Source organism: Castor canadensis, chromosome 7 (assembly GCF_047511655.1).
Source record: "Castor canadensis chromosome 7, mCasCan1.hap1v2, whole genome shotgun sequence".
Lineage (NCBI taxonomy): Eukaryota > Metazoa > Chordata > Mammalia > Rodentia > Castoridae > Castor > Castor canadensis.
The window spans coordinates 36493724-36518250 of NC_133392.1; the positions used below are offsets into that span (position 1 = coordinate 36493724).

Below are 24527 nucleotides of genomic sequence, written 5' to 3' on the forward strand. Positions count from 1 at the left end.
AGATGAAAATAGAGTATCAGAAACAGAACACAAGGTAGAGGAATTAGATCAAACAGTAAAGGAACAGGGAAAAAATCCTAAGAAAACATGAATGGAATGTGCAAGACATCTGGGACATCATGAAAAGATCAAACTACAAATCATGAGTATAGAAGAAGAAGAGATATAAACTGAAGGCATAGATAATCTACTCAATAAATAATAGGTAAAAATTTCCCTAACCTTGGGGAAGAAAAGAACATCCAGGTGCAGGAAGCTTACAGGATACCAAACAGTCAGGACCAGGAAAGAAACACTCCCAGACATATCATAATTAAAACACTCAACAAACATAAAAAAGGAAAAATACTGAAAGCTGCAAAGGAGAAAAGACAAATCGCATATAAAGGCACTACAATAACAGCAAATTTCACACCACAAACTCTATATGTAAGAAGGTCATGGAAAGACCTATTTCAGGCCCTGAAAGAAAACAACTGTCAACCTAGACAAGTCTATCCAGCAAATGATCTTTCCTAATTGAAGGAGAAATTAAAACTTTCTACAACAAGGAAAAACTAAAGGAATTCATGATTACCATGCCAGCACTTAAATACTTAAAGGATTTTAACATACAGAAGAAACTAGAGTGAGACAGGAAGATGCCAGAAAGAATAAACCCTTTTGACCAAGCAGACCAATAATCAAGGAATAGGTAAATAGGGGAATAAAAATGACTGGACACACCACATACCTCTCAATACTAACACTGTATATAAGTGGCCTCAATGTCCCAATCAAAAGACATAGAATAGCAAACTGGGTTAAAAAACAAGACCCAATCATATGTTGCTTACAAGAGACTCATCTCATGGAAAAAAATAAAACACTGGCTTACAGTCTAAGGGTGGAAAAGGTTTTCCGAGCAAATGGACCGCATAACAGGCAGGAGTAGCAATACTCATATCTGACAAAGTAGTCTTCGGACTAAAATCTGTCAGAAGAGACAATGAAGGTCACCTCATATTAATTAAAGGAACAATTCATCAAGAGGAAATAACAATTGTTAACAAATATGCACCAAACATAGGGGTACCCAACTACATAATAAAAACACTAGTGAACCTAAGAACACAGACCCTAACACAATGATAGTGGGAGACCTGAACACCCCACTGTCAACAATAGCCAGGTCATCCAGGCAAAACATCAACAAAGAAACTTCAGAGATACTGCACAAATTAGACCAAATGGACATAACAGACACCTACAGAGTATTTCACCCAACAACTATGCAATACACATTCTTTTCTGCAGCTCATGGAACTTTCTCCAAAATAGATATTTAGTACACAAAGCAAGTCTCAACAAATTCAATAAAACTGAAATAACCCTGCATCACAATAGATTACAAGAGAATAAAACTAGACCTCAATAACAAAAGAAACCACAGAAAATATTCAAACACATGGATCCTGAACAACACACTGTTAAATGACTGGTAGGTGACCAAAGAAAATTAGGGAAGAAATCAAAAAGTTCCTAAAATCTACTGAAAATGAAAATACAACCTTCAGAATCTGTGGAACACAGCAAAGGCCATGCTAAGGAGAAAAATTTGTATCTATAAATGCCTACATAAAAAAAACAGAGACTTAACAACTTAATGATGCACCTTAAGCTTCTAAAAAACAACAACACACCAAACCCAAAATTAGCAGACAAAGAAAAACAATAAAGATCAGGGCCAAGATCAATGAGATAGAGACCAAAAAATTATACAGAGAATCAACAAAAGATAAAGTTGGTTCTTTGAAAAGATTAACAAGATCAACATATCTTTAATGAATACAGCCACAAATATTCTCAACAAAATACTGGCAAACAGAATTCAACAACACATCAAAAAGATCCTACACCATGACCAAATTGGTTTCCTTCCAGGGGTGCAAGGATGGTTCAAAATACATAAACCTATAAATGTAATATAGCATATAAACACACACAAGGACAAAAACCACATGATCCTCTCAATAGATGCAGAAAAAGTCTTTGACAAAATTCAACATCTTTTCATGATAAACGCTCTGAAGAGACTAGGAATAGAAGGAATGTTTCTCAACATAACAAAGGCTATATACGACAAACCTACAGCCAACATTACACTAAATGGAGAACAGAAACCACTCCCACTAAAGTCAGAAACGAGACAGGGATGCCTGCTTTCCCCACTCCTAGTCAACATAGTTTTGGAATTCCTAGCCAGAGCAACAAGAAAAGAGTAAGGATAAAAGGGATTCAAGGAGGGAAGGAAGAAGTCAAACTATCCCTATGGGCAGATGACATGATCCTATAAAAGACACTAAAAACTCTTAGAAATCATAAAATCTTTTGACAAAGTAGCAGGATACAAAATTAACATATGGAAATCAGTAGCCTTCCTATATATCAATAACGAACAGACTGAGAAAGAAATCAGGGGAACAATCCCATTTATGATAGCCTCAAAAATAATAAAGTACCTTGGAATAAATTTAATGAAGGAAACCAAAGACCTTCAATGAAAACTATAAATCACTGCAGAGAGAAACTGAAGAAGACATCAGAAGATAGAAAGACCTCCCAGGCTCGTGGACTGGGAGAATCAACATTGTAAAAATGGTCATACTATCAAAAGCAATCTACATGTTCAACGCAATCCCTATCAAATCCTAGTGACATTCTTCACAGAGAAAAATCAATCCTAAAATACATATGGAAACACAAAAGACCTCAAATAGCAAAAGCAATTCTGAGCAAAAACTTCAATTCTGGAGGTATCACAATTTCCATCTTCAAACTATACTACAGAACCGTAACAATAAAAACAGCATGGTACTGGCACAAATCAGACAGGAAGACCAATGGATTAGAATAGAAGACCCACCCAGCTACATAAACCCACACAGTTATAGACAACTGATCTTTGACAAAGGAGCCCAAAACACACAATGGAAAAAAGACAGCCTCTTAAAAATGTTGCTGGGAAAACTGGATATCCACATGTAGAAGACTGAAACTAGATCCCTGCCATTCACCCTGTACCAAAATTAACTCAAATGGATCAAAGACCTTAATATAAGGCCTGAAAATTTGAAACAACTACAGTTTCAAATTTCCAGTAGGAAATACACTGGAATAGACAGGCATAGGGGAACGACTTCCTAAGCAGAACTCAAAAGGTTCAAAGAGAAAGAATGAACAAATGGGACTGCATCAAACTAAAGAGATTCTGCACAGCTAAAGAAACAGTGACTAGATGCAACAGACAGTCCACAGAATGGGAGAAAATCTTTGCCAGCTACTCATCCGATAAAGAACTACTATCCAGAACCTATAGGGAACTCAAAAAACTCAACTCCCAAAGAGTCAACATCCCAATGAAGAAATGGGCACATGAATAAACAGGGAATTCTCAAAGAAAGAGGTACAAATGGCCATAAAGAAGGTACAAGTACATAAAGAAGTGTTCAACTTCCACAGCTATAAAAGAGATGCAAATCAAAACTACATTAAGATTTCATCTCACCCTACTTAAAATAGCCATATTTACCAACGATAACAACAATGAATGCTGGTGAGGATGTGATAAACCAGTAACCCTTATACACTGCTGGTGGGAATGCAAATTAGTACAACCATTAAGGAAAGTAGTATGGAGATTTCTCAAAAAGCTAAAGACACAACTGCCATGTGATCCAGTGATACCGCTCCTGAGCATCTACCCAAAGAAACATAAGACAAGACACAGTAGAGACACCTGTATACCAATGCTCATTGCAGCACTGTTCACAATAGCTAAGCTCTGCAAACAACTCAGATGCCCTACAACTGATTAATGGATCAAGAAAATGTAGTATATGTACCCCATGTAGTTTTACTCAGGCATAAAGAATAATGAACATGTGGTTTGATGGTAAATGAACATCCTTGGAGGACATCATGTTAAGTGAAGTAAGCCAGGCTCAGAAACACAAAGGCCGCAAGTTTTCTCTCATATGTGGAAGACAGATCCAAAATATAAACATATACACAAAAACAAGCATGATCATATGCAAATTCATATGTAGAACATGTTTGTAATAGTGGAACTACTCTACGGGACTCAGGGAAGGAGGGAATGGAAAAGAGAATGACAGAGCATCAACATTATAAAATACAACATCTGTGAAGGTAGAGGATATAAGGATATGTACTGAAAGCTATTGAAAAATGGGGGTTGGGAGGTCAAAGGGTAAGGGAGAGTAATGGAAGCAGTTAAATGGACCAAAGTAAAGTAGACTCACAGCAGAGACACATTAGAAACTCCTTAAATATCAATAACAAAAGACAGGACTGTAAAATAGGTAGTGTGTATTGGGGTCCTTGTGGGGAGGGGAACGGGAATGAAGGAAATTAAGGTGAGGGTATATGGTGGATGGATTTCATATACTTACATGAAATAGAACAAAGAAACCTCTTGCAACTGCTTTAAGTGAGGTGAGGAGGGGGTTGAGGGGGAGAGACTGTCTGGATGATTTAACCAATGTACAATGTAAGGCTATTTGGAATTGTCACAATGAGTCCCCCCTGTACAATGAATATACCCTAATAAAAAATAAATGAGGATAGTCTATTAAGCTAATTTATAATTTAAAGAAAACTTTTACTTCAAAATTAGCACTACCATTAGGACTATATTTATACAACAAAATTCAACACAAATTATAACACTGTCAGTTATAAATACAGTATTATGGAATTTGTTAAAAGCTCTAGCATGTAATATAATATAATATTAGTATAGTATAGTATAACTGCTATTATATAGTTTCCACAAGTATTTTACCACAATATGTAGGTTAGTCCTTTAAATATAGTATATTTTGCAAGCACACTGCAACTTAAAAGTTTTAGGTTTTACTCAAATTAGTATACTAAATCTACTGAAGATGACCAAATTTAAGGGTGGCAGACCCCTAAGTTTCTGGCTTAATTTAATCATTCACAAGAGTACTTGGTTATGCCTGTTTGTGCAAATCTCAACTTTTAAAATATTACCGTAACTGCTTACCTCAGATACCTGCAAAAAAAAATACTTAAAAGCATTTGCTATAGTTACTGTACAAATAAATTTGCTTAGCTGTCTTCCTAATGTGTTTTAACTATGACTCCCAACTATTCTTCATTCTGTCTTATATTGACCCAACTGATTTATAGAAACAGCTCCAAAAGACAGGTGCTAAACATACTTTGAGAGTGATACCATTAAAGTAACAAGTAGAGAAGCACCCAACATGACCTATCATTTGGCTATATAAGTTCTGATACCTGTTTAAAATTTGTTATCTAATAACTGTTTACATTTCTATTATATATAAGGCTATATATATGTCTTTATGCAGAAGTGAAAAAAAAAAGGTAAAAGAGAAAGTCACTGTCCCTACCTCCAAGGAGTTTCCAACTTACTAGATGGGACACACATACACACAAGTAATTATGGAAGTCTCAATACTTTTCTTTATCTTATTCAATCCTCAAAAACAGCTTACAGATAAAATGTTAAATTACACTTTTATGAAGCAACATCTAGAAACTTATTCACTAGGTATAAAGTCTTGATTCTGCAACAACCTTGCACCCTCAGAGTTCTCCCTGAGGGTTTCCTTTCTTATCCACAGCAATAAAACCTCTAGCTTAACAGCTGTTCTCTTTTACCCACCTTTTGGAATTCCTTACAAAACACAAAGTGTAATTCTTCACAAGTATCCAGATTCATATCATCTTACTTTCCTCAAAACAAAAGTCAAGTTTCAAAGTTTACCTTTGTCAAAAGTTCACAGATAGGTTACTGACATAAGTATATGTGTCACTCAATTTATTAGCCATCCCTTCTGACAGAGGTTGAAATTTTTACTTAATATTACTTACATCAACTATCTAGATATCACATTTTTATAAAAAGACTGGCAAGCATCCATTAACTATGACAAATGTCTCAAGGACCCAATTTCTCAAGTTCCAAAACATCTGCCACACTGCTACAAGAATCACTGCTCTGAAACACAATTCTAAGCATATCTTCTTCTCTTGTTTTAAAAGATTCTATGTACTGCTACTCCCATTGAATAGCTTCAATTTACCTAATTTGGTCTTATAAATGTAGCCCTTCCATAATTTGGTCACAACCTTTTTGCCTCAATTTTTTTGTATTACTTCACATGCCCTTGGGTAAATCGTACTGAATATTTGCTAAACCAAGAAGTGTTGTGCTATTTCATGTATAATTCTGCATAGCTGCTGTGTGCCTGTACTATTGTCAGCTTCATTCCAGCCCAAGCCCTCCTCATAAGTAAAAGACAAAGTTTGATCTACTGTGATGAGTTCTCTTTACTTTCCAGTCCAAAGTTAATCACTACTTCCTCAGTGCTACTGACCTGTCTTTTACAACACTAATCAAGTAATGTACTGATTTTACCAAAGTCCCTGATTTTGTTTTGTTTTGGATTTATTGTTGTTGTTTTAGAGACAGGGTCTTGCTACGTAGCCCAGGTTGGCCTCAAACTCTTGCTCCTACTGCTTCAACCTCCCGAACGCTAGGATCACAGGGTTGCCCCACCATGTCCAGCTCCAATTCCCTTAAAAATTTTTTTTTCAGTACTCAGGGCCTCTACCAACTTGAGCCATACCCCTAATCCTTTTGGTTGTTTTAGTTTTTAAGGATCTCATGCTTTTGCCCAGGCTGGCTTTAACTGCAATCCTCCTGTCTCTGCCTCCCAATTTTTTCAGAGTGGGGTATGATACTGGGGTTTGAACTCAGGGCTTTCTTTGCACTTGCTAGGCAGGTACTTTACCACTTGAGCCATTTCTATACCTTCTTTTTATCTGGTGGTACTGGGGTTTGGCTTCATGGTTTCCTGCTTGCTAGGTAAGCGCTCTACCACTTGAACCACACCCCAGCCCTTGCTTTGGTTATTTCTGAGATAGGGTCTTGCTTTTTGATGGGGCTGGCCTGGACCACAATCCTCCTATTTATACTTCCTAATGTAAATGGGATAACAAGCAAATGCCACCACACCCAGTTTTTTTTGTAGAGATAGTATCTTGCAAATTTTTTTGCTGGCCTGGAACCATACCCAGTTCCAATTTTTAATAAAAATATTTTGTGTATCTAGCTTCCTTAGTGCCTAGTATACATAATAGGACTCAACAGCATTTGTTGATAGAATAAATAGTAAGAAAAGTGTAAACTAGATCATAAGAGCTGTATATGTGGGCCAGGGTGATAGCTCGTACTTGCAGTCCCAGGACGCTGGAGGCTGAGGCAGAGGACTGGGAATTCTAGTCAGCCTGGGCTACATAGCAAGACACTGTCCAAAACAAAAGAAACATGTACATGCATAGCTATAAGGAGGGTTCAAAACAAACAAACGAAAGGCTAAGTAACAATCTTTAAGGGTACTCATGTAAAAGAATTGACTTATTAGCCAGCCATGGTGGCATAAGCCTACAATGCCAGCATTCAGGAGGCTGAGGCAAGAGGATCTTCAGTTCAAGGTCAGCCTGGGCTACTTGGCAAGACCTTGTCTCAAAAGGAAAAAAAAGAAAACCACCATGAAGACTGACTTGTTGACTGACTTGTTCTTTGTGGCTCTAAAGGGAAAACTGTAAACCAGGACAATTTCGAAGAGAGCATGATTCAACATAAAGAGCCTTCTAACAACCTTTGAACCCTCAACAGGCTGCCTTGAGGAATTCAAACAGAGGCTAAATGACATCTATCAGGTACCTACCTAACCCTCTAAGAATAAAAAGGCAGACACTTAGCTCTGTAGTTGTTGGTAATTTGCTTTGCTGATATTTCACTCAGGCTTGACCCAGTAGTACTTTCTGGACTGATGATATATATGCATTACAGAACCTGTCTTCTTCAAGTACCATAAGTGAAATTCCAAACCTAAATAATGTAATTGTTCTTTTCTTCTACATGATATTGTTTCCATTAAATGGACAACTGTTGTAAACCAGCTGTGTTAGAAACATAGACTGCTTATGTCTTCCCACAATGTCAGAACTTACTGAATAACAACAAACTCACAAGCTCTATCAATGGTGTTGATGTTAACTTGCCAAGTACTAGTTGATACTGCTAAGTCATTGGAAATAGGTTTTTTTACACCAATCTCAATTACTAATCTTAATAACTCTAACATTATATATGAGTTACAGAATTCTAAGAAAGGGTTAAAGAGGCTGCAGAACTCAGAGGACTATTTGGGAGAAACAGGCAAAGGGCTGATATTGTTGTAAGGCAAAGTCTCTGCAGAAGACCAGATGAAGTTCTACAAACCACAGGTACAGAGTTGTTCAAGTCACAGAGTTACCAAATGCAGGTCCAGGTGGCAGTCTAGAGTGGGATGCAGGTCTTGGGCAGGAAAAACTGCATTCCAGGTAGAGTCTGGGGACAGAGACAGAGATCTTTTGCTCTGGCAATTTTTCTGAATGAGGCTTGTGACAAGTGGTGATGGTCAATATGCCTGCCAAATCTCAGTTTTGGGGTGCTCCTCCCTTTATAATCCCAGGTGAGGAGGTTACATGTGTATGGGGTTTCTGATATGCTTTGATAATATTTGCAGATGTAACTGTTTATTGTCTCACGGTATGCTGGCAGATGATAGTTGTTTACATGCATAAATAAGATGTAGAGTCATTTTCTTTTGACAACTATACTCAAAATAGCATAGCAAAGTCAAAATTATTGCTCTAAAAAATGGAGTAAGTTATGTTGGAGGCATGGCTCAAGTAGTAGAGGGCATGCCTACCAAGTCCAATGTCCTGAGTTCAAACCCAAGACCACCAAAAAAAAAAAAAAGAGCAAATCAAGGCTAAGCATAGCCTTTAATGCTGTTCTATGCTCTACGCAACACAGAGTAACCCAGGGCAGTGCAGCCTGCCTAGTATTCTTGACAGCATTACTGGAACTATATCACAAAAACAGACATCATCCTCTAGTTATATGCTCATATATATGTTTCCTTATTCAGTAATTACCTATCAGAAGTTTTATTTTGGTGATCAAAACCCAATTCTGAATCACAACAAATCCTTTTTTTCCCAAACAACATCAAAACACTGTCAATCTCTTTAATTCTAGGTAGTACTGATGACAGGTAGGGGATCAAGGGCTATGTAAGTTTAAAAAAAAAAAAGCAACTTAAGTTTTATCACTCTTCAAAAATACACAATACAGTCAGGTAGGGTGGTATACACCTGTAATCCCAGCAATGTGGGAGGTATAAATAGGAAGATCATGGTGTAGGTCAGCCAGGGCAAAAAAATAGGAGACACTATTCAAAAAAGGGCTGGAAGTATGGTTAAAATGGTATAGTGCCTGCCTAGTAAGTGTGTAAGGCCCTGAGTTCAATCTCCAGTAAAGAGTAGGGGGAAGGAGGGGGCGGATATGAATGGGAGGACACAACCCACAATACAATTACTTATTCAGTTGGGACCCTTTACTTATTTAAAACGTCAATACTTTACTTTAGAACTTAAATCTCCATGAAGAGTATCTTTCTGATGGTGAATAATGAGTTTTTGCCCCATGAGTGAAAGAGATTTTAATCGTTTGCTAGATCTATCATGGTGCTATCAGAAGACATTTTCCTTTCCTTTCAGCACTGAAATGTAAGTAAGGATATACTGTTACAATGATACACTGCATTTATGTTAACTTTTCATACATATATACTTTTTTTTTTGTAAGACTGGGGTTTGAATTCAGGGCTTTGTGCTTGCAAAGCAGGCACTCTACCACTTGAGCCACTCCTCTAATCCATTTTGCTCTGGTTATTTTAGAGATGGGGTCCCAAGAACTATTTGCCCAGGCTGTCCTCAAACCACAGCCCTACTGATCTCACCTCCCAAGTAGTTAGGATTACAGATGTGAGCCACTAGCGCCCAGCCCACACATGTACATACATGTACTTTTTAACACGTGAATCTACCCTACCAACCTAAACTTTTAAAGCCCAAATTAAACTTTATATATACATATAACCTGTTATTAAAATGTATTTCAGTTTCAAGAAGCTAGGAAGATGGGGATGTAAAGGGAAAGAAGCATGGAAGAGGCCTTAAGGAAAAAAGTAGCCTTTTACAAAGGCTTTGAGGTAGACAGAGTAGGAAAAAAAAAAAAAAACAAAACGGAAAGAGACAGGGATAACTAGTTATACTCTTAATCCTACCAGATAAAGTACTTACTACTATCAAAGGCTCACTGCTACCTTTTATTCTTTCCAGCAATTTTTCTCTCAACAAATCTCTCCAAACTCATTCTCTAACAATTTCTCTTACTTCTAATCATTCTTCCAAACCTTCCAATTTTCTTCTCACTGCCTTAACAAGAATAGTATGGAAACAAAGTATTTATCTTTAGTTGTGTTTTATATTCCTTATCCTGCTTTACAAAAAAAAAAAAAAAGCTGTTACAGTCCTTCAATAACTTTTTCCAAGGAAGACGCCAAAAAAATATTATTTCCCCTATCTGACTGTTTGTAGATGGTTAGATGAAAACCAGATTTGAAAATTCTAAAATAATACCCAATATATGATGGGTAGTTATACAGCATAGCATTGGGAAAATATGAGAAAACAGCACATAATATGAGTCCAAAGCCATCATGTTCGGTTCCAAATTTAAAATGTTTTAATCTTTGTGGGTTTAGAAATAGGCAAATATTTTTTAACACAAAAAAGTATTCAACATAAAATTCAAAGGCAAAAGAAATTAAAAACACAAATTCAGAGGTAAATTAAACACATTATCAAGTTTACTCTAAAACTAGTTAGTTCGTTTCCAAAGGTAAACTTCTCCTAATTACAGGAAAAAGCCTGCTAAAAACCCAGACAGTCACATGGGTTTCCCTCTCTTCTTTTAGCCACAGAAGAACTATAAGAAAGGCTAAAGCAGCAAATTTTGGAGCAAGGGGTAAAAGCCACGTTTGGTGTGCAGAACTTCTTTTTTTGTTTATTTCTGAGGCAGGATCTCTCCCTGTAGTAGGCTGGCCTAGAGCTCACTATCCCCCTGCTTCTGCCTCCTAGTGCTGGGATTATACAGGCATGTGCTACCATTCCCAGCTAGGACTTCTTAAAACCATGGAAAAGAAATACAACTAGCAGCAAAAGGAAAAAAAATTAACACTTTTATTATTGTTGTTTATTTTATTTTGTTGGTGGTACTAGAGTTTGCTTGGTAGTTTTGAACTCAGGAGTTCACACTTTCTAAGCAGGTACTCTACCACTTGATCCACATCTTCAGCCCTGGTACTAGACTTTAAACTCATGGCCTCATGCTTGCTAGGCAGGTGCTAACCCACTTGAGAATCGCCCCCAACCATTTTGCTTTAGTTATTTTTTCAGACAGAATCTCGCATTTTTGCCTGGCAGCCTGGAACGAGACCCTCCTATTCATGCCTCTAGTGTAGCTGGGATGACAGGCATATACCACCATAACCAGATTACTGGTTGTGATGGGGTCTAGCTAACTTTTTGCCCAAGCTGGCCTTGAACTGCAATGTTCCTGATCTCCACCCCGAGTAGCTTGGATTACAGGGCTAAAGTAAGATAGTTAGTAGAAATATGTCTAGCGATCAATTTAGTATTTCAGTAATTCAGCCACTAGTTCAGTAACTGCTATCTAGGAACCACCTGGATCAGAATGGGGAGGGGGTGGATGTCTTGTTATCATTTTGGATTTCTGTATTCTACCTATGATCTACTCAATCAAAAGTGGACCATCAAGGAGTTTACATTCTAACAACTCTCCCTCCTTACAAGTAATTTTAAAAACTAGAGTTTAAGAATTACTGCAATAGAGTCCAAGCAACTACCAACCAGAACCAGAATTATCTGAGAAAAACGCTTAGTGCAGCTAACAGAGCTCATAAGAAAAAAGCAACCTCAAAAAGGACTTGCTTTCCCTTTCTAAGTACATTTAGAGATGCACTGCCTCAAAATCTCCAAATGTTACCACTCTCTCCCAAAAACTTCCCACCACAACATAGTAATTATGAAATGTATGAGTAAGCCAAGTTAAACATTTCATGAACTTAAAACTAAATAATTGGCTTTGCCTATCTATAAAAGTCCCTTAAAACAATAAAAGACACAAATATTTTAATCTTTCTCAACATTTCTTCCTTTCAGTTCCTTCTCAGATTTGCTTTTTAGTCAAAGCTTCAAGACTTCTAGGAATTTTACATCACTACACCAGAATCTAAGTTTAACAGCCATCCAGTTCCATGTACAAATTATACCACCGCTTACTGCACAAATTGTGTAATGTTTCCTCAGATGGTACACAAAAATTCATCCCAGTTTCTATTTTGGAGGGAGAGGGGGATTTGGAGGGCAGAGCTATTGGGGTTTCAACTTAGGACCTTGTGTTTGCTAAGCAATTGCTCAATCACTTGAACCACACTCCTTTTTGGGTTTTAATTATCTTTCAGATAATGTCTCATTCTTTTGGATCATGATCCTCCTACTTCCACCTCCCACACATCTGGAATTACAGATGTGTCTAACCATACCCAGCTTTTTTGTTGAGGGAAGGGTCTCAACTTTGTTGCTGAGGCTGATCTTGAACCAAGATCCTTCCCATCTCCACTTCCTGAGTAGTTGGGATTACAGCTGTGAGTCACTGCATCTGATCTTTTCTCTTTAAATCAGTGGCGGAAATCAGATTTCAGTGGCAGAGTTAAGTAAAGGAATATAGTAATCTTTTTAGAGTCTAAACATTTGAATACTGACTATGTGCTACAACAAATACAAAGCACCTAAAGTATTGTTTCATTTAACCCTCATGACAATCTCATTAGGCAAATATTATTATTATCACCTCCATTTTATATGGATGGGTTGCCCAAGGTCAAGAGAGGTCTAGAATTACACAGCTAGTAAGCAAATTCAAACCCAGGCAGTTTAGACTCCAGAACCAGCATTTTTAACCATTATATCATCCTTTACTTTGACGATGCGATGTAAAATTAAGGCATATAACTCTTTAGTCTACCAAATCCTAGCTGACGGTACAAATCAACCTGGGGTCACTTTCTAAAAACTGCAAATTCACTTGCCAAAACCAGGTCTCCTGAATCTGACTAGGTGCAGGATGTAGACTAGAGTGTCTAATTTTTTAAAAAGTGCTTTTAGGTGATTTTGCAGTATACCAAATGCTAGGAACTACTTTACTAGTTCACCAAAGTGGGGCACTAGAAACCTTCAAGAAGTTATTCATGGTATAAGTTAAAATCTTAATATTCCAGTTGATTAAAATTTACTTATTACCCTATTTTCTCTCATGCAATACTCTATCTTGCCCATCCTTCCACATACCCCAAAGAAATTATAACGAGAAAAACAGATCCAAGCTGTGCATTGTGACTCATACCTGTAATCCCAGCTCTTGGGAGGCTGAGGTAGGAAGATATCAAGTTTGAGGCCAGCCTGAACTACACAGAGAAATGCTATCTCAAAAAAAACAACCAACCAAAAAAAAAAAATCTAGAATTTGCTGAGGAAAAAACAGTTAGTTTCTGGTCTATACTGTCTACATATGACAAACTTAATAAAGATCACTGATGCTTAACATGACTACTCTAAGATAAGTCAGACCTTTACTCAAAAAAGAAAAAAATCAAGGTAAGAGTTGAAAGTGGTAAGAGTTGAAGGTGATAGTTGTACCTCTGGAAACCCTCTCATCTGACAGATGAAAAAAACAGCCTGTATTTTTAAGCTTCCTCTTTAACTCAGTTCACATTTGTGGTATCTATCCAAATATTTGAAGTCCACTACTGTGTATGCAAAAACAAACTATCCTAGTTTGAAAACAAGACATGAATTTGCTTAAAGGCCCCACAAAAAGCCTAAAGCTACTTGATTTTTAAGAAAAGGAAGGAAGTAAGGAAAGCGGAACCTTGAGGAACAAAGGCTAGTTGGAAACTAAGAGTTTTCAAAAAAGCTTTTCACTCCTCACTGAACGTGGGGTAGGAGTACATCTATTATTTCATGTGTGTGTGGAACTGGGGTTTAAACTCAGTGCTTCACACTTGCAAAGCAGGAGCTCACAAAGTGGGCACTCTACTGCTTGAGCTATACCTCCAGTTCAGTTTGGAGATGGGGTCTTGCAAACTACTTGCCCTGGCTGGCCTCCCAAGTAGCTAGGATTACAGATGGAGCCATCGATACAGGGCTCGTTTTTTCAATTTTTATATTGAGGAAAGGGTCAAGGATCTGAGGAATGGTAACTTCTAGGGCTTCCACAGCAGTTACCATAAACACATAGAGAGATGCTTAAATGAAGTTGAAGCAAGCTCCCAACAGCAAATGAAACAGAACTTACCTCATCTGGAAGAGAAGGAAAGCATGAGATGACCATTGAGATCCCCCAAAAAAGAGCAGTCCCATGCTAAACAAATTCCTGTATCTCCTCCATGATTTCTACTCTAGTCAATGAAGCTCCCTCCTATAAATGATGTGTCTGAATATAATACTTTGTGATAATAGACTAATTGCCATAAAATGTTCCTTACCTTTCCTTAAAACAAACATGAAACCATTGTTAAAATTTTTGTTACACATTTTGCCCAGTTAAGGGCAAAAGAAGTAGAAGGGAAGCAGAAAAGATAAACAGGTGGGAGAGAAAAGAGCCATAAAGCAAACACAGGTGAGTGCAAACAGGGACTGGAATCAAGAATCCTGATTTCGGAAATCAATGTGAGTCAACTCCCTGTATAGCTATCCTTATCTCAACCAGCAAAAACCCTTGTTCCTTCCTATTATTGCTTATACTCTCTCTTCAACAAAATTAGAGATAAGGGCAAAATAGTCTCTGCTGGGTATTGAGGGGGTAGGGGGAAGAGGGAGGGGGTGGGGGCAGGGGGGAGAAATGACCCTAGCATTGTATGCACATATGAATAATAAAACAATTAAAAAAAGAGAATCCTGATTTCTTTTGTAAATGCCACAATGTATTCCCAGCACAATAATTTTTAAAAAAAAGAAAGAAATTTAAAAAAAAAAGAACTACAAGGGGAAAAGAATCTTGGTTTCTAATCCTAGGTGCCATTAGTTAACTGAACTGTCTTCTTTAGTGAGGATCATCATTTAAAAAATAAGTGGAGGTAACTACACAAGAGAGTAAGAATCAATCTCAGAACAGGCCCTCACCTAGGGCTTCAGATTGGCAAATGGCAAACTGCACACAGGAAGCAAAAAAAAAAAACCGAAAACCCCTTTGGTTGCTGGGACAATGATACTCCTGGTTATTTTGCCTGAAGATGAAGGGGAGTCCAAGAGTTATCAATTCAACCCATTCTGAATGGAATTCTTCATACCAGTGCTATTGCAGATCCAGAGATACATGTCACAGTCCTTGCCTCTAAGGCATTCAAAATACAGGATGGCAGAGTAGCTCAAGCTGTACAGCGTCTGCCTAGTAAGTGTGAGGCCCTGAGTTCAAACACCAGTATCATCAAAAAAAAAAAAAAGAAAAAGAAAAAAGTTGAGTCTACTTAAGGTTTTAGCTAAATACTAAGAGAAAAGTTGTGCCTCCTACTCTGTGCTCTCCCAAGAATGTAATATTAGGAAAGCAATAACTTCTAGAGTCTTGACATTTAGATCTCAAGAAAAATGAGGCTTAAAGAAATTAACTTTAGGGTAGCTAAGTTTTCTGACTTCAAGTCCAGTGCTGTGATACATATGAAAAATGTGACGACATAAAAGACATCTAGCTATATTAATAAAGTCCCAGTCATCTACAAGTTAAAGAAAAATTTTAAATTCAATGAAAATTTCTGCCCACTGCTAATAAGATGACTTTGCTAATAAATAGATTTGCCTTGCTATTGTTCGTAAATTGCAAGGCAGATATATGTATGTTTTCCAACTGAATTCCCACTAGCCTGTATTTCACTGTCAGGTCAGAGAACATAGTCCAAGTCATGTTTAATCCCAATGCCTGACATGAAGCAAGCATTCAGAGTATATTGGTTGAATTGGACCTGTCCAGGTCTAAAATTGATACCTGACTTCAAAACATGACCAAGATATATATGATGACCAATAAACAACTAAAGGCCATAAGGTGTACAAATAAACAACTCACCTTGAGACCTTTTAGAATACTATTAACTGAACACTCTAAATGTATTCTTGCAACCAGTCACAAATACAGATCTCACTATTATACATTTTGTCCTATGTAACACAAAATTAGGATTTCCCACTCTTGATTTAAGAAAGTATATATATTTATTTGTAAAACTATGCAAGGGAAAATAGGGATAATGCAGTAGAAAGCGGAATAAGAAATATCAATCACAATCAGAAAACTGTACCTTTGTGTCTACAAATAGGCACACTAACTGTATAATCTTCTAAAACCTGAACTGCAGAGTTTGTTTCTTTCACTTCTGGTTATAGTCAAGATCCCTGAAAAGGGAATGAAAACAGAAAAGAGAGAACTTTAAAAGGAAGATTTTACACATTGGGGATACTTTCTTATTTGCCTAGAAATTAAAACGGGAGGAGTATCATCAACATCTAACTCAAGGGAAATGGCTTTTTCAGTAATGTCCATTTAAATATTTTTCCACGTGTCTCTGTTAATTCCTATTAAGCCAACAAAGCCTCATTCTTAAATATGGAATGTCCAGCACCATAATTTTAGAATAGCATGTCAAGTCACAATTAAAATACCAAGTAGGGTGTCAGTGGCTCACTCCTGTAATCCAAGCTACTCAGGAGGCAGAAATCAGGAGCCAGTCCTGGCAAACAGTTTTTGAGACCCTATCTCAGAAAAACCCATCACAAAAAAAGGGCTGGTGGAATGGCTCAAGTTGCAGGCCTTGAGTTCAAGCCCCAGTACCTCAAAAAAAAAAATAATTAAAAAGTTAAGGTTGTTGAGGGCTGGGGATGTGGTGAGTGATAGAGCGCTTGCCTAGGGTAAAGGGGTCCCTAAATTCGATCCCCAAGACCCAAAAAAAAAAAAAAGTTGGAAAAAGGTGCTAATCTGGGAGAACTAGAAAAAAAGGGGTTTTCTACGTAACTATAGTAATTTGGCTTAAATGGTTGGGATCTAATTCTAAACACCAAACGGACTGCATCTTAGCAAAGACCACGGAAGCAAACACTATAAAAAGCCACTTCTAATTTCAAGAATTTCCTGAGTACTTGAATAGGTTTAGACACCACGCAAATCCACAGCTCCGCAAAATGACTTCCCTTTCCCTTCCACAACCACACCCGTAGGCATATACCGCCCCCCCCCACCCAAGCCCTTCAAGTACAGTTTTTTTTAAATGGGGGCCGAGGTCCCGTGCTGTTGCGGGAGGTGGCTGCGGATGCGGCCGTGGCTGGCCAGACCCGAGTGCACCGCCACCAGGTGTGAACGACCGACAGGGCAGCAGACAGACTCGCTCCCCACGGAGCGCACCGAGGCTCAAAGCCGACCCAGTTCCTCTTCCCCGGGTAACAAATCAGAGCTGAGGACCGACGCGCGCGGCATGGCAGGGAGGGAAAGCCGCACTCGGCAGCTCCCGGCCGGGTCCGGCCCCGCCCCAAGTCCCGGCGCAGCCCGCGCCGTACCTGGCGAAGAAGTCCGCGAAGCCTCCGCTCCGTCGAGCCCGGGCCGAGATCCCCGGGCCCTGCTCCGCGGCGGGCGAAGGCGCTGGGTGCGCCGCGAAGGGCAGGTGGTCGCCGGCGCTCTGAAGGCGACTCACCTCGAACGTGTTCCGAGAGTTCAAGGGAACGTCGGGGACCCCAGGGCTCGGCTCCGCGCCCGCGCTCCCACTAGTCCTCCCAGCCGGGGCGGCGGGGGCCGCGCCCTCGGGTTCCTTGGTGTCGGCCGCCGCCAAGCAGCAGCTCCGCAGCGGGTCCTCGAGCGGCGCGGCCCAGTCGGACGGGCTGCCCGCGCCGTCCACGCCCAGGTCGCCAGGCCCCTCCAGGCGGAGGCGGCCGCAGGAGCGGCGGCGAGGCGAGTCCGAGTCTCCGACGCGAGCCAGCCCGCGCTCCTCCTCCACATCATGACAGCCCTGGCCCAACAGAAAGCCCGAGTCCCCGTTGGTCATGCCTCCGTGTCGCGGCGCGCGGGCATCCGCCTCCTCCGTACCGCGGGGCTTGGCGCCCGCGCCCGGCAACCAGGCTGCTGAGGGTGGCGGGGCGCCAGCCTGGCCACCGGGAAGGGGACAGTAACAGAGCCCTGGCTCCAGTGGTCCCCCGGCCGCCAAGAGGTAACACTGGAGGAGCTGCCCAGACGTCGTCTCCTCCTCCTCTTCAGCCTCCTCCGGCGGCTCCACAGCGCCGACACCTCCGCCAAAGCCGCCGGTGGCCGGGATCATCTTCCCGTCTTGGCCCACGGCCTCCGGCGCCGACACCGGGAGCAACTTGGCGTTCCTTCCTGAGCAGGCTCCGGCATCCTCCGGACCCACCATCTGCCAGGTGGCCGCCGCCCGAGGAGGCGCCGGAGGAGTGCCCCGCGCAGGCTCGGCCAGAGGACAGCCCAGGGTGCAAGGGCCGCGGCCGCCGCAACGTTCCCAGACCCACCCCTCCCACCCCCCGGTCGGACAGTTGCAAGCGGACGGGCACGCGCCTGGGCTCGCGCTCGCGCACGCGCAAACGCAGGACCGGTCAAGCCGCGACCTGGAGACTCCCAAACCATAGAGACTGCCGGCGGCTAGAGAGACCCGGGCGGCCCATCTGGGATTCGCTGTCGGGATGGCGGAGGCGTCTTGGCGCACTCCACTTGGCTGACGGTTCTTAACCGAAGTGCGGGAATTGCTCGCTTGGCAAAAATTCGCTTGGCCTACTTCATTTGTGAGGGTAAAATACAGGATCTTAGCGTGGCTGAATCCTTCCAGCTCTATTAGTCACCAGTCGGCAATGTTTCCATCCTTCTCTTTCGGCAATGGGAAAACTACAGCCATCATTCAGGACTTTAGCCCATGACCATCACCCTCCCAAAATTACCTTCTTATTTAAAACCACTTTCAACACATTGTTTTTGTCGTTACTTAAGGAGGGAGACGAAACAGAGTCACGGAGAGAAGGACTTAATAATTTCAACGTCCTGTGGCACTAGGTTAAATGAAGTGGTGACCACTGATGGCAAATGAAATGTATTTAAAGTAGAAATTACGAGTTGGGACATGGCTCAAGGCCCCGAGTTCAAAACGCAGTACAGAAAAAAGAAAGAAAGAAAAAATCACAACAGGCGATAAATGATCACAGATATAGGAGAGGAGCAATAATCACTACAAACTATGGAGACTGAAATTGATGTGGTTTGAAGAAATAGGAAAATGGGTTGGAAAAAACTTGATTGATGGGGAAGAAAACATTTGGTAAATTAAAAGACTAGAAATATCCAGCATATAGTGAGAGTTCGAAAACTTCGGTTAGGCTTTAGGCTTAGCCGAGAAGTCGCGTTTGTAATGTACCTAGGTGAGTCATGAGTGACTTTTCCTAGGAAGAAAGAATAAGGTTGGGAGTGGATCAGAAACCCAAAGGTTATTACTTGAGAATGGGCAAAGAAGTTGTATTACAAGAGATTAAAGAGGCACCAGTCGTCCAGCAACGGTGGTTCACACCTGTAATCCTAGCTACTCAGGAGGCAGAGATCGAAGTTCCAAGCCAGCCCAGACAGTTAGGGAGATCCCATCTCAAAAATACCCTACACAAAAAAGGGCTGGCAGATTGATTTAAGTGGTAGCACACCTGCCTAGCAGGAGTGAGGCGCTGAGCTCAAACCCTGGTACCACCAAAAAAAAAAAAAAAAAAGAGAACCCTCACACATTGCTGACAAAAATAGAATATAGTGTGGCTGCTGTCAAAAATTGTTTGGTAGTTAATAAGCAGAAATTTCTCTCCTAGGTGGATATCTAAAACAGATGTGTCAAAAAATGCTTTACATGAATATTCACAGTGTCATTATTCATAATAACAAAAAGGTGAAAATACCCAAAGGTCCATCAACAGAGGAATGAAAGTGATATATCCATTCAATGGAATATTACTCAACCACAAAAAGGAATGGAGTATAGATACATGCTACCACATACTGAGTCTCAAAAACATTATGCTAAGTGAAAGAATCTAGACACAAAAGGTAACCTATTGTATAATTCTATTCATACGAAATGTCCAGAATAGGTAAATCCATAGAGACAGAAACAGATTAGTTATTACCAATCACTGGGAGAAAGAGAAATAGAGTATCCAATAGATAAAGAGTTTTCTTTAGAGGTGAAACAAAATGAATATGGGTGAATATGAAAATGTCTGGAACTAGATAGAAGCAGTGGTATACAGAATTGGGAATTGCTGTCTCTGTACACTTGAAAATGTTTATTTTATATACACTTCATCTAAATTTTTAAAAATTTAACATGAGAGCTGTCTGGAAATAGTGATAGTTATATGATGATAAAGAAGAGAGTAACTGAGAGAGTCCTATCACAATCTTTTGTGTTTTCGACCTTTGTCCTCTCTGCATAGAAATTTGTTCTTTAATTTTCTTTCTGCTGTTAAACCTTTCCTAACTTATTAACTTATTCCTTTCTAGCTATCATTTCTCCATCTATGCAACCATACTGTTTTTACACTCCAATTTCTCTCATTTATATTTTGTTCACTTTCTTCCTTCCCACGATCAATAGCAAAGGTTTATGAACCATGAAAGCACACATACCCCACTGTTTTCTCAGAGCAGTATTCAAACCTGAAATACATTTATATTTTATAACTTTGTCTATAATAAACATGTAATGTGAAATAACTTCTACTAGAGGTTTCTGCTATATTTCCCACCTTCATCAAAGTTTCTGCCTTATCTGACACCTAATATCCTATCCTATTTTCCAAAGAAAAAAAAGTCTCCTTTCACAATACAGCATGTCCTTTTCATGATCTTTTAAAAGAGATTCCACTTCACCCTAGTCAGAAAGACTGAAAGGTCATCACAAAAACAACAATAAATGCTGGCAAGGATGCAAGGATAAAAAGGAACCCTTATCCACTGCTGGTATAAATGTAAACTAGTCCACCCACCATAGAAATCAGTATGGAGTTTCTTCAAAAAATTGAAATCAGAACTTCCATATCCATTTATACTACTTTAGGTATATACCCAAAAGAATCAGTCAGTTTACTATAGAGATACCTGTATATCCATGTTTACCAAGACACTATTCACAATAGCAAAACTATGGAATCAGCCTAGGTGCCCATCAACCTATGAATGGATAAAGAATGGTGTATATACCCAATGGAGCTTTAGTCAGTCATAAAAAATAATAAAATTATGTCATTTTCTGGAAAAGGAATGGAACTGGAGAGTATCATGTTAATTGAAATAAACCAGTTTCACAAAGACATATCAGGACCTGGGAGCATGGCTCAAGTAGTAGACTGCCTGCCTGCCTAAGAAACACAAGACCGAAGTTCAAACTCCAAGACCACCAAAAAACAAAAATAAAAACAAAGACAAATATCATGTGTTTGCTCTCATTTGAGAAATTGGGGGAAAAAATATCAAGGTCATGAAAGTAAAAGGGAGATTACTGAGAAAGTGGAAGGGGAAGAGAAAGGGAGAAGGGAAGTTAAAAAGAGTAAAAGAGGGAGTGAACATGATCAAAGTACATTATGTGCATGTATGGAAATAACACAAGAAAACCACTTTGTACAATTTATGCTAATAAAAATAAGTCATACAATTTACTAATTTAAAAAACTTTTAGATTGTGTTAAATTACTACACTAGGCATAAATAACATATCTGGGCTGGGGATGTGACTTAATGGTAGAAAACTGGTACAAAGCCCTGAGTTCAATCCTGTGCACTGCAAAACAAAGCAAAACAAAACAAAAAACTGATGCGGGCCAGGTCTATAATCCTAGCTACTTAGAAGATTGAGATTAGAAAGATCACAGTTCAAGATCAACCAGGACAAATAATTCTCAAGACCCGATCTACAAAATAACCACAGCAAAATGAACTGGAGGTATGGACCAAGAGGTAGAGTTCCTGTTTTGCAAGTATGAAGCCCTGAGTTTAAACCTCAATCCCACTAAAAAAACTGACATGAATAGTATATCCTGGTGCATTCTATGAATCAGATGAAGCTATTCTGATGAAGAAAGATATTTTCAGATCTGCCGTAAAATATTAACAGTGAAAATATGGAAAATATTGGTATATTTAGAGTCTTACATTTTCTAAGAGAATTTGAGCACAGAAATTATCAAAATACATATACTCTATTACATATGTATGGCTCATTCTTCATTATTGATACATTACCGATTATTTTACTATACAATAAGTCTGTCTTATTTGTGCAGTTATTACATGTGGCTTTGACCAAGTGCAACCAAAAATAAAAAATTTTTTAAATCAAAAAAAATTTCAGAAACAAAAATTTTGAGTTCCTGTTCATGCATTACAGAGCTCAGTAGATGTGGAGAAGCTCTCAGTCAGCCTGCTTTGTAGTCAGTGGTGTGTTTAGATCATTACATGATCTGCTGAGTGTTTCCCTGCCCTTCATTTTGTGAAAATATGCCTTCCAAAACCTAAATGGTGCCAAAAATGTAGAGTAAAAGTTAATGTGCTTAACTTAACTGGTAAAGTGAAAAATTTAGATTTTTTGAAAGATGGCATGTCTTTTTTTTTTTTTTTTTTTGTGATACTGGGGTTTGAACTTAGGGCCTACACCTTAAACCATTCAACCAGCCCTTTTTTTAATGTGTGTGTGATGAGTTTTTTCAAGATAGGGTCTCAAGGAATTATGTGTCTGAGCTGGCTTCGCAATCCTCCTGACCTCTGCCTCCTGAGTAGCTAGGATTACAGGCGTGAGCCACCAGCGCCCAGCAAAAGGTGGCATGTCTTTAGTGGAAGTTGGGCAATGTATGGGAATAATGAATCAAGGATCTATGCATCCTGAGCATTTGTGCTGTCCTTGGAACCAGACACCTGCGGACACCACAGGTCTATGGTAGCTATAATCAGAAAGAGTACAAATCCTCAACCTTTACCTTTTTTTTTTGGTGATACTGGGTTTGAACTCAGGGCCTTCACCTTAAGCTGCTCCACCAGCTTTTTGTAAGGGTTTTTCGAGATAGGGTCTCACAACCTATATGCCAGGGCTGGCTTCGAACCACAAGCTTCCTGCTCTGCTTCCTGAGTAGCTAGGATTACAGGCATGAGCCACCAGTGCCCTGCTCAACCCTTTTCTTGATGTGCTGAATTCCCAAAGACTACTCAACTGTGGTTTACCTTCTATAGCATTAATCACCACCATCATCGCTCACATAACCTTAGAACAATGTTTCTAAAACTTGGCTGCACATTAGAACCACTTTGAAGGTTTTTAAAAAATATTGATGGCTGGGGTCAGCCCAATTAAGTCAATACCTTCAGAGGAGGTGCTCTGCTTGTTTCAGTCATCATTCTATTAACCTGCCAACCTTTTAAAAGAAACACTCTTTTTCTTTAGTTTCCATAGCCCTGTTGCCTCCCTTTTTTTCCCCTCACTACGTTTTTGGCTGTTTCTTCTAAATACTTTTTGAGAGAATTCTTCTTTAATCCAAATGTAGTTGCTTCCTATTCCTGTAAAACCAGAGACAAAATCTTCATGACCACAAGACTTTTCCTAGCTTATATACCTAAACACCCTACTTCTGTCCCAAACTCTGGACTTGAGCCATATTGATCTCCGTTGTGTTTTATCCATTTCAAGTCTCTCCAAGTTTCTTCTGTATTCAGGTTGTGCTCCTTGATGACCTGGGCCTTCGTTAAACTGAGTTTTATACCTCTCCAGCCTTATCACATATTTCTGTTTTCATTAATCATTGTGGTTCAGATAAATTGTCCCTTTTTCTACTTCTGAAATTTGTGCTATGCGCCTTCCCTAGGGTCTTCATACAGATTGAAAACCCTGCCTAGAGTATACTGCACCACCTTGATGACCTGCTTAACTACTCCTACTTTCTTCAGGACTCAGTTTTAATATCTCCTCCTTAGAGAAGTCGCAATGGCTTAATGTCCTGTCTTATACTTTCATAGCGCCCTTTTTCTTTGTGGTCAGTATCACGGTTGTAATTTTATTGTTAATTTGGCTGGCATCTGTACACACCAAACACATTGTACTGTAATGAGGAGAGGGAGTATGTCCATCTTTCTCACCTACTTAGAAATAGTATCTAACACAGTGACAGACACGTTGTAGCTGTTCAATAAACATTTATTAAAGGAACATATGAATAAAACTAGTATCAAAATATGTATCCAGTACCCAGAAAATTCCAAGCTCAACAAATTATGTACATGTGCAATCCCCAAGACCATGATTTGCAAATTGCCTTATGCAGGACACCTGTTTGTACTCTTGAACACATGCAGTTTTCATGGTCAATGAATGACTAGATATTTAACCTAATGACCATTTGTTAGGTTTAAATCAAGTATGCACTAGTGAAAC

The 24527-nt window shown here is 39.4% G+C and overlaps 1 protein-coding gene across 4 annotated transcripts in view; it reads right to left on the reverse strand.

Moving 5' to 3' along the window:
- Tbc1d12 (TBC1 domain family member 12) overlaps window positions 1-18600 on the reverse strand; it is an 82357-nt gene extending 63757 nt beyond the window's left edge. For 2 of the 4 annotated variants that reach the window (XM_074078727.1, XM_020166848.2), the window contains exon 1: window positions 17641-18598. In XM_074078727.1, coding sequence (XP_073934828.1) covers window positions 17641-18485 — 845 coding nt within the window. In that variant the 5' untranslated portion in view covers window positions 18486-18598. Of the gene's footprint in view, window positions 1-17640 lie in introns of all 4 variants that reach the window. The other 2 variants (XM_074078730.1, XM_074078728.1) reach the window with 2 other exon arrangements.
- Between the last annotated feature and the right edge of the window lie 5927 nt (window positions 18601-24527).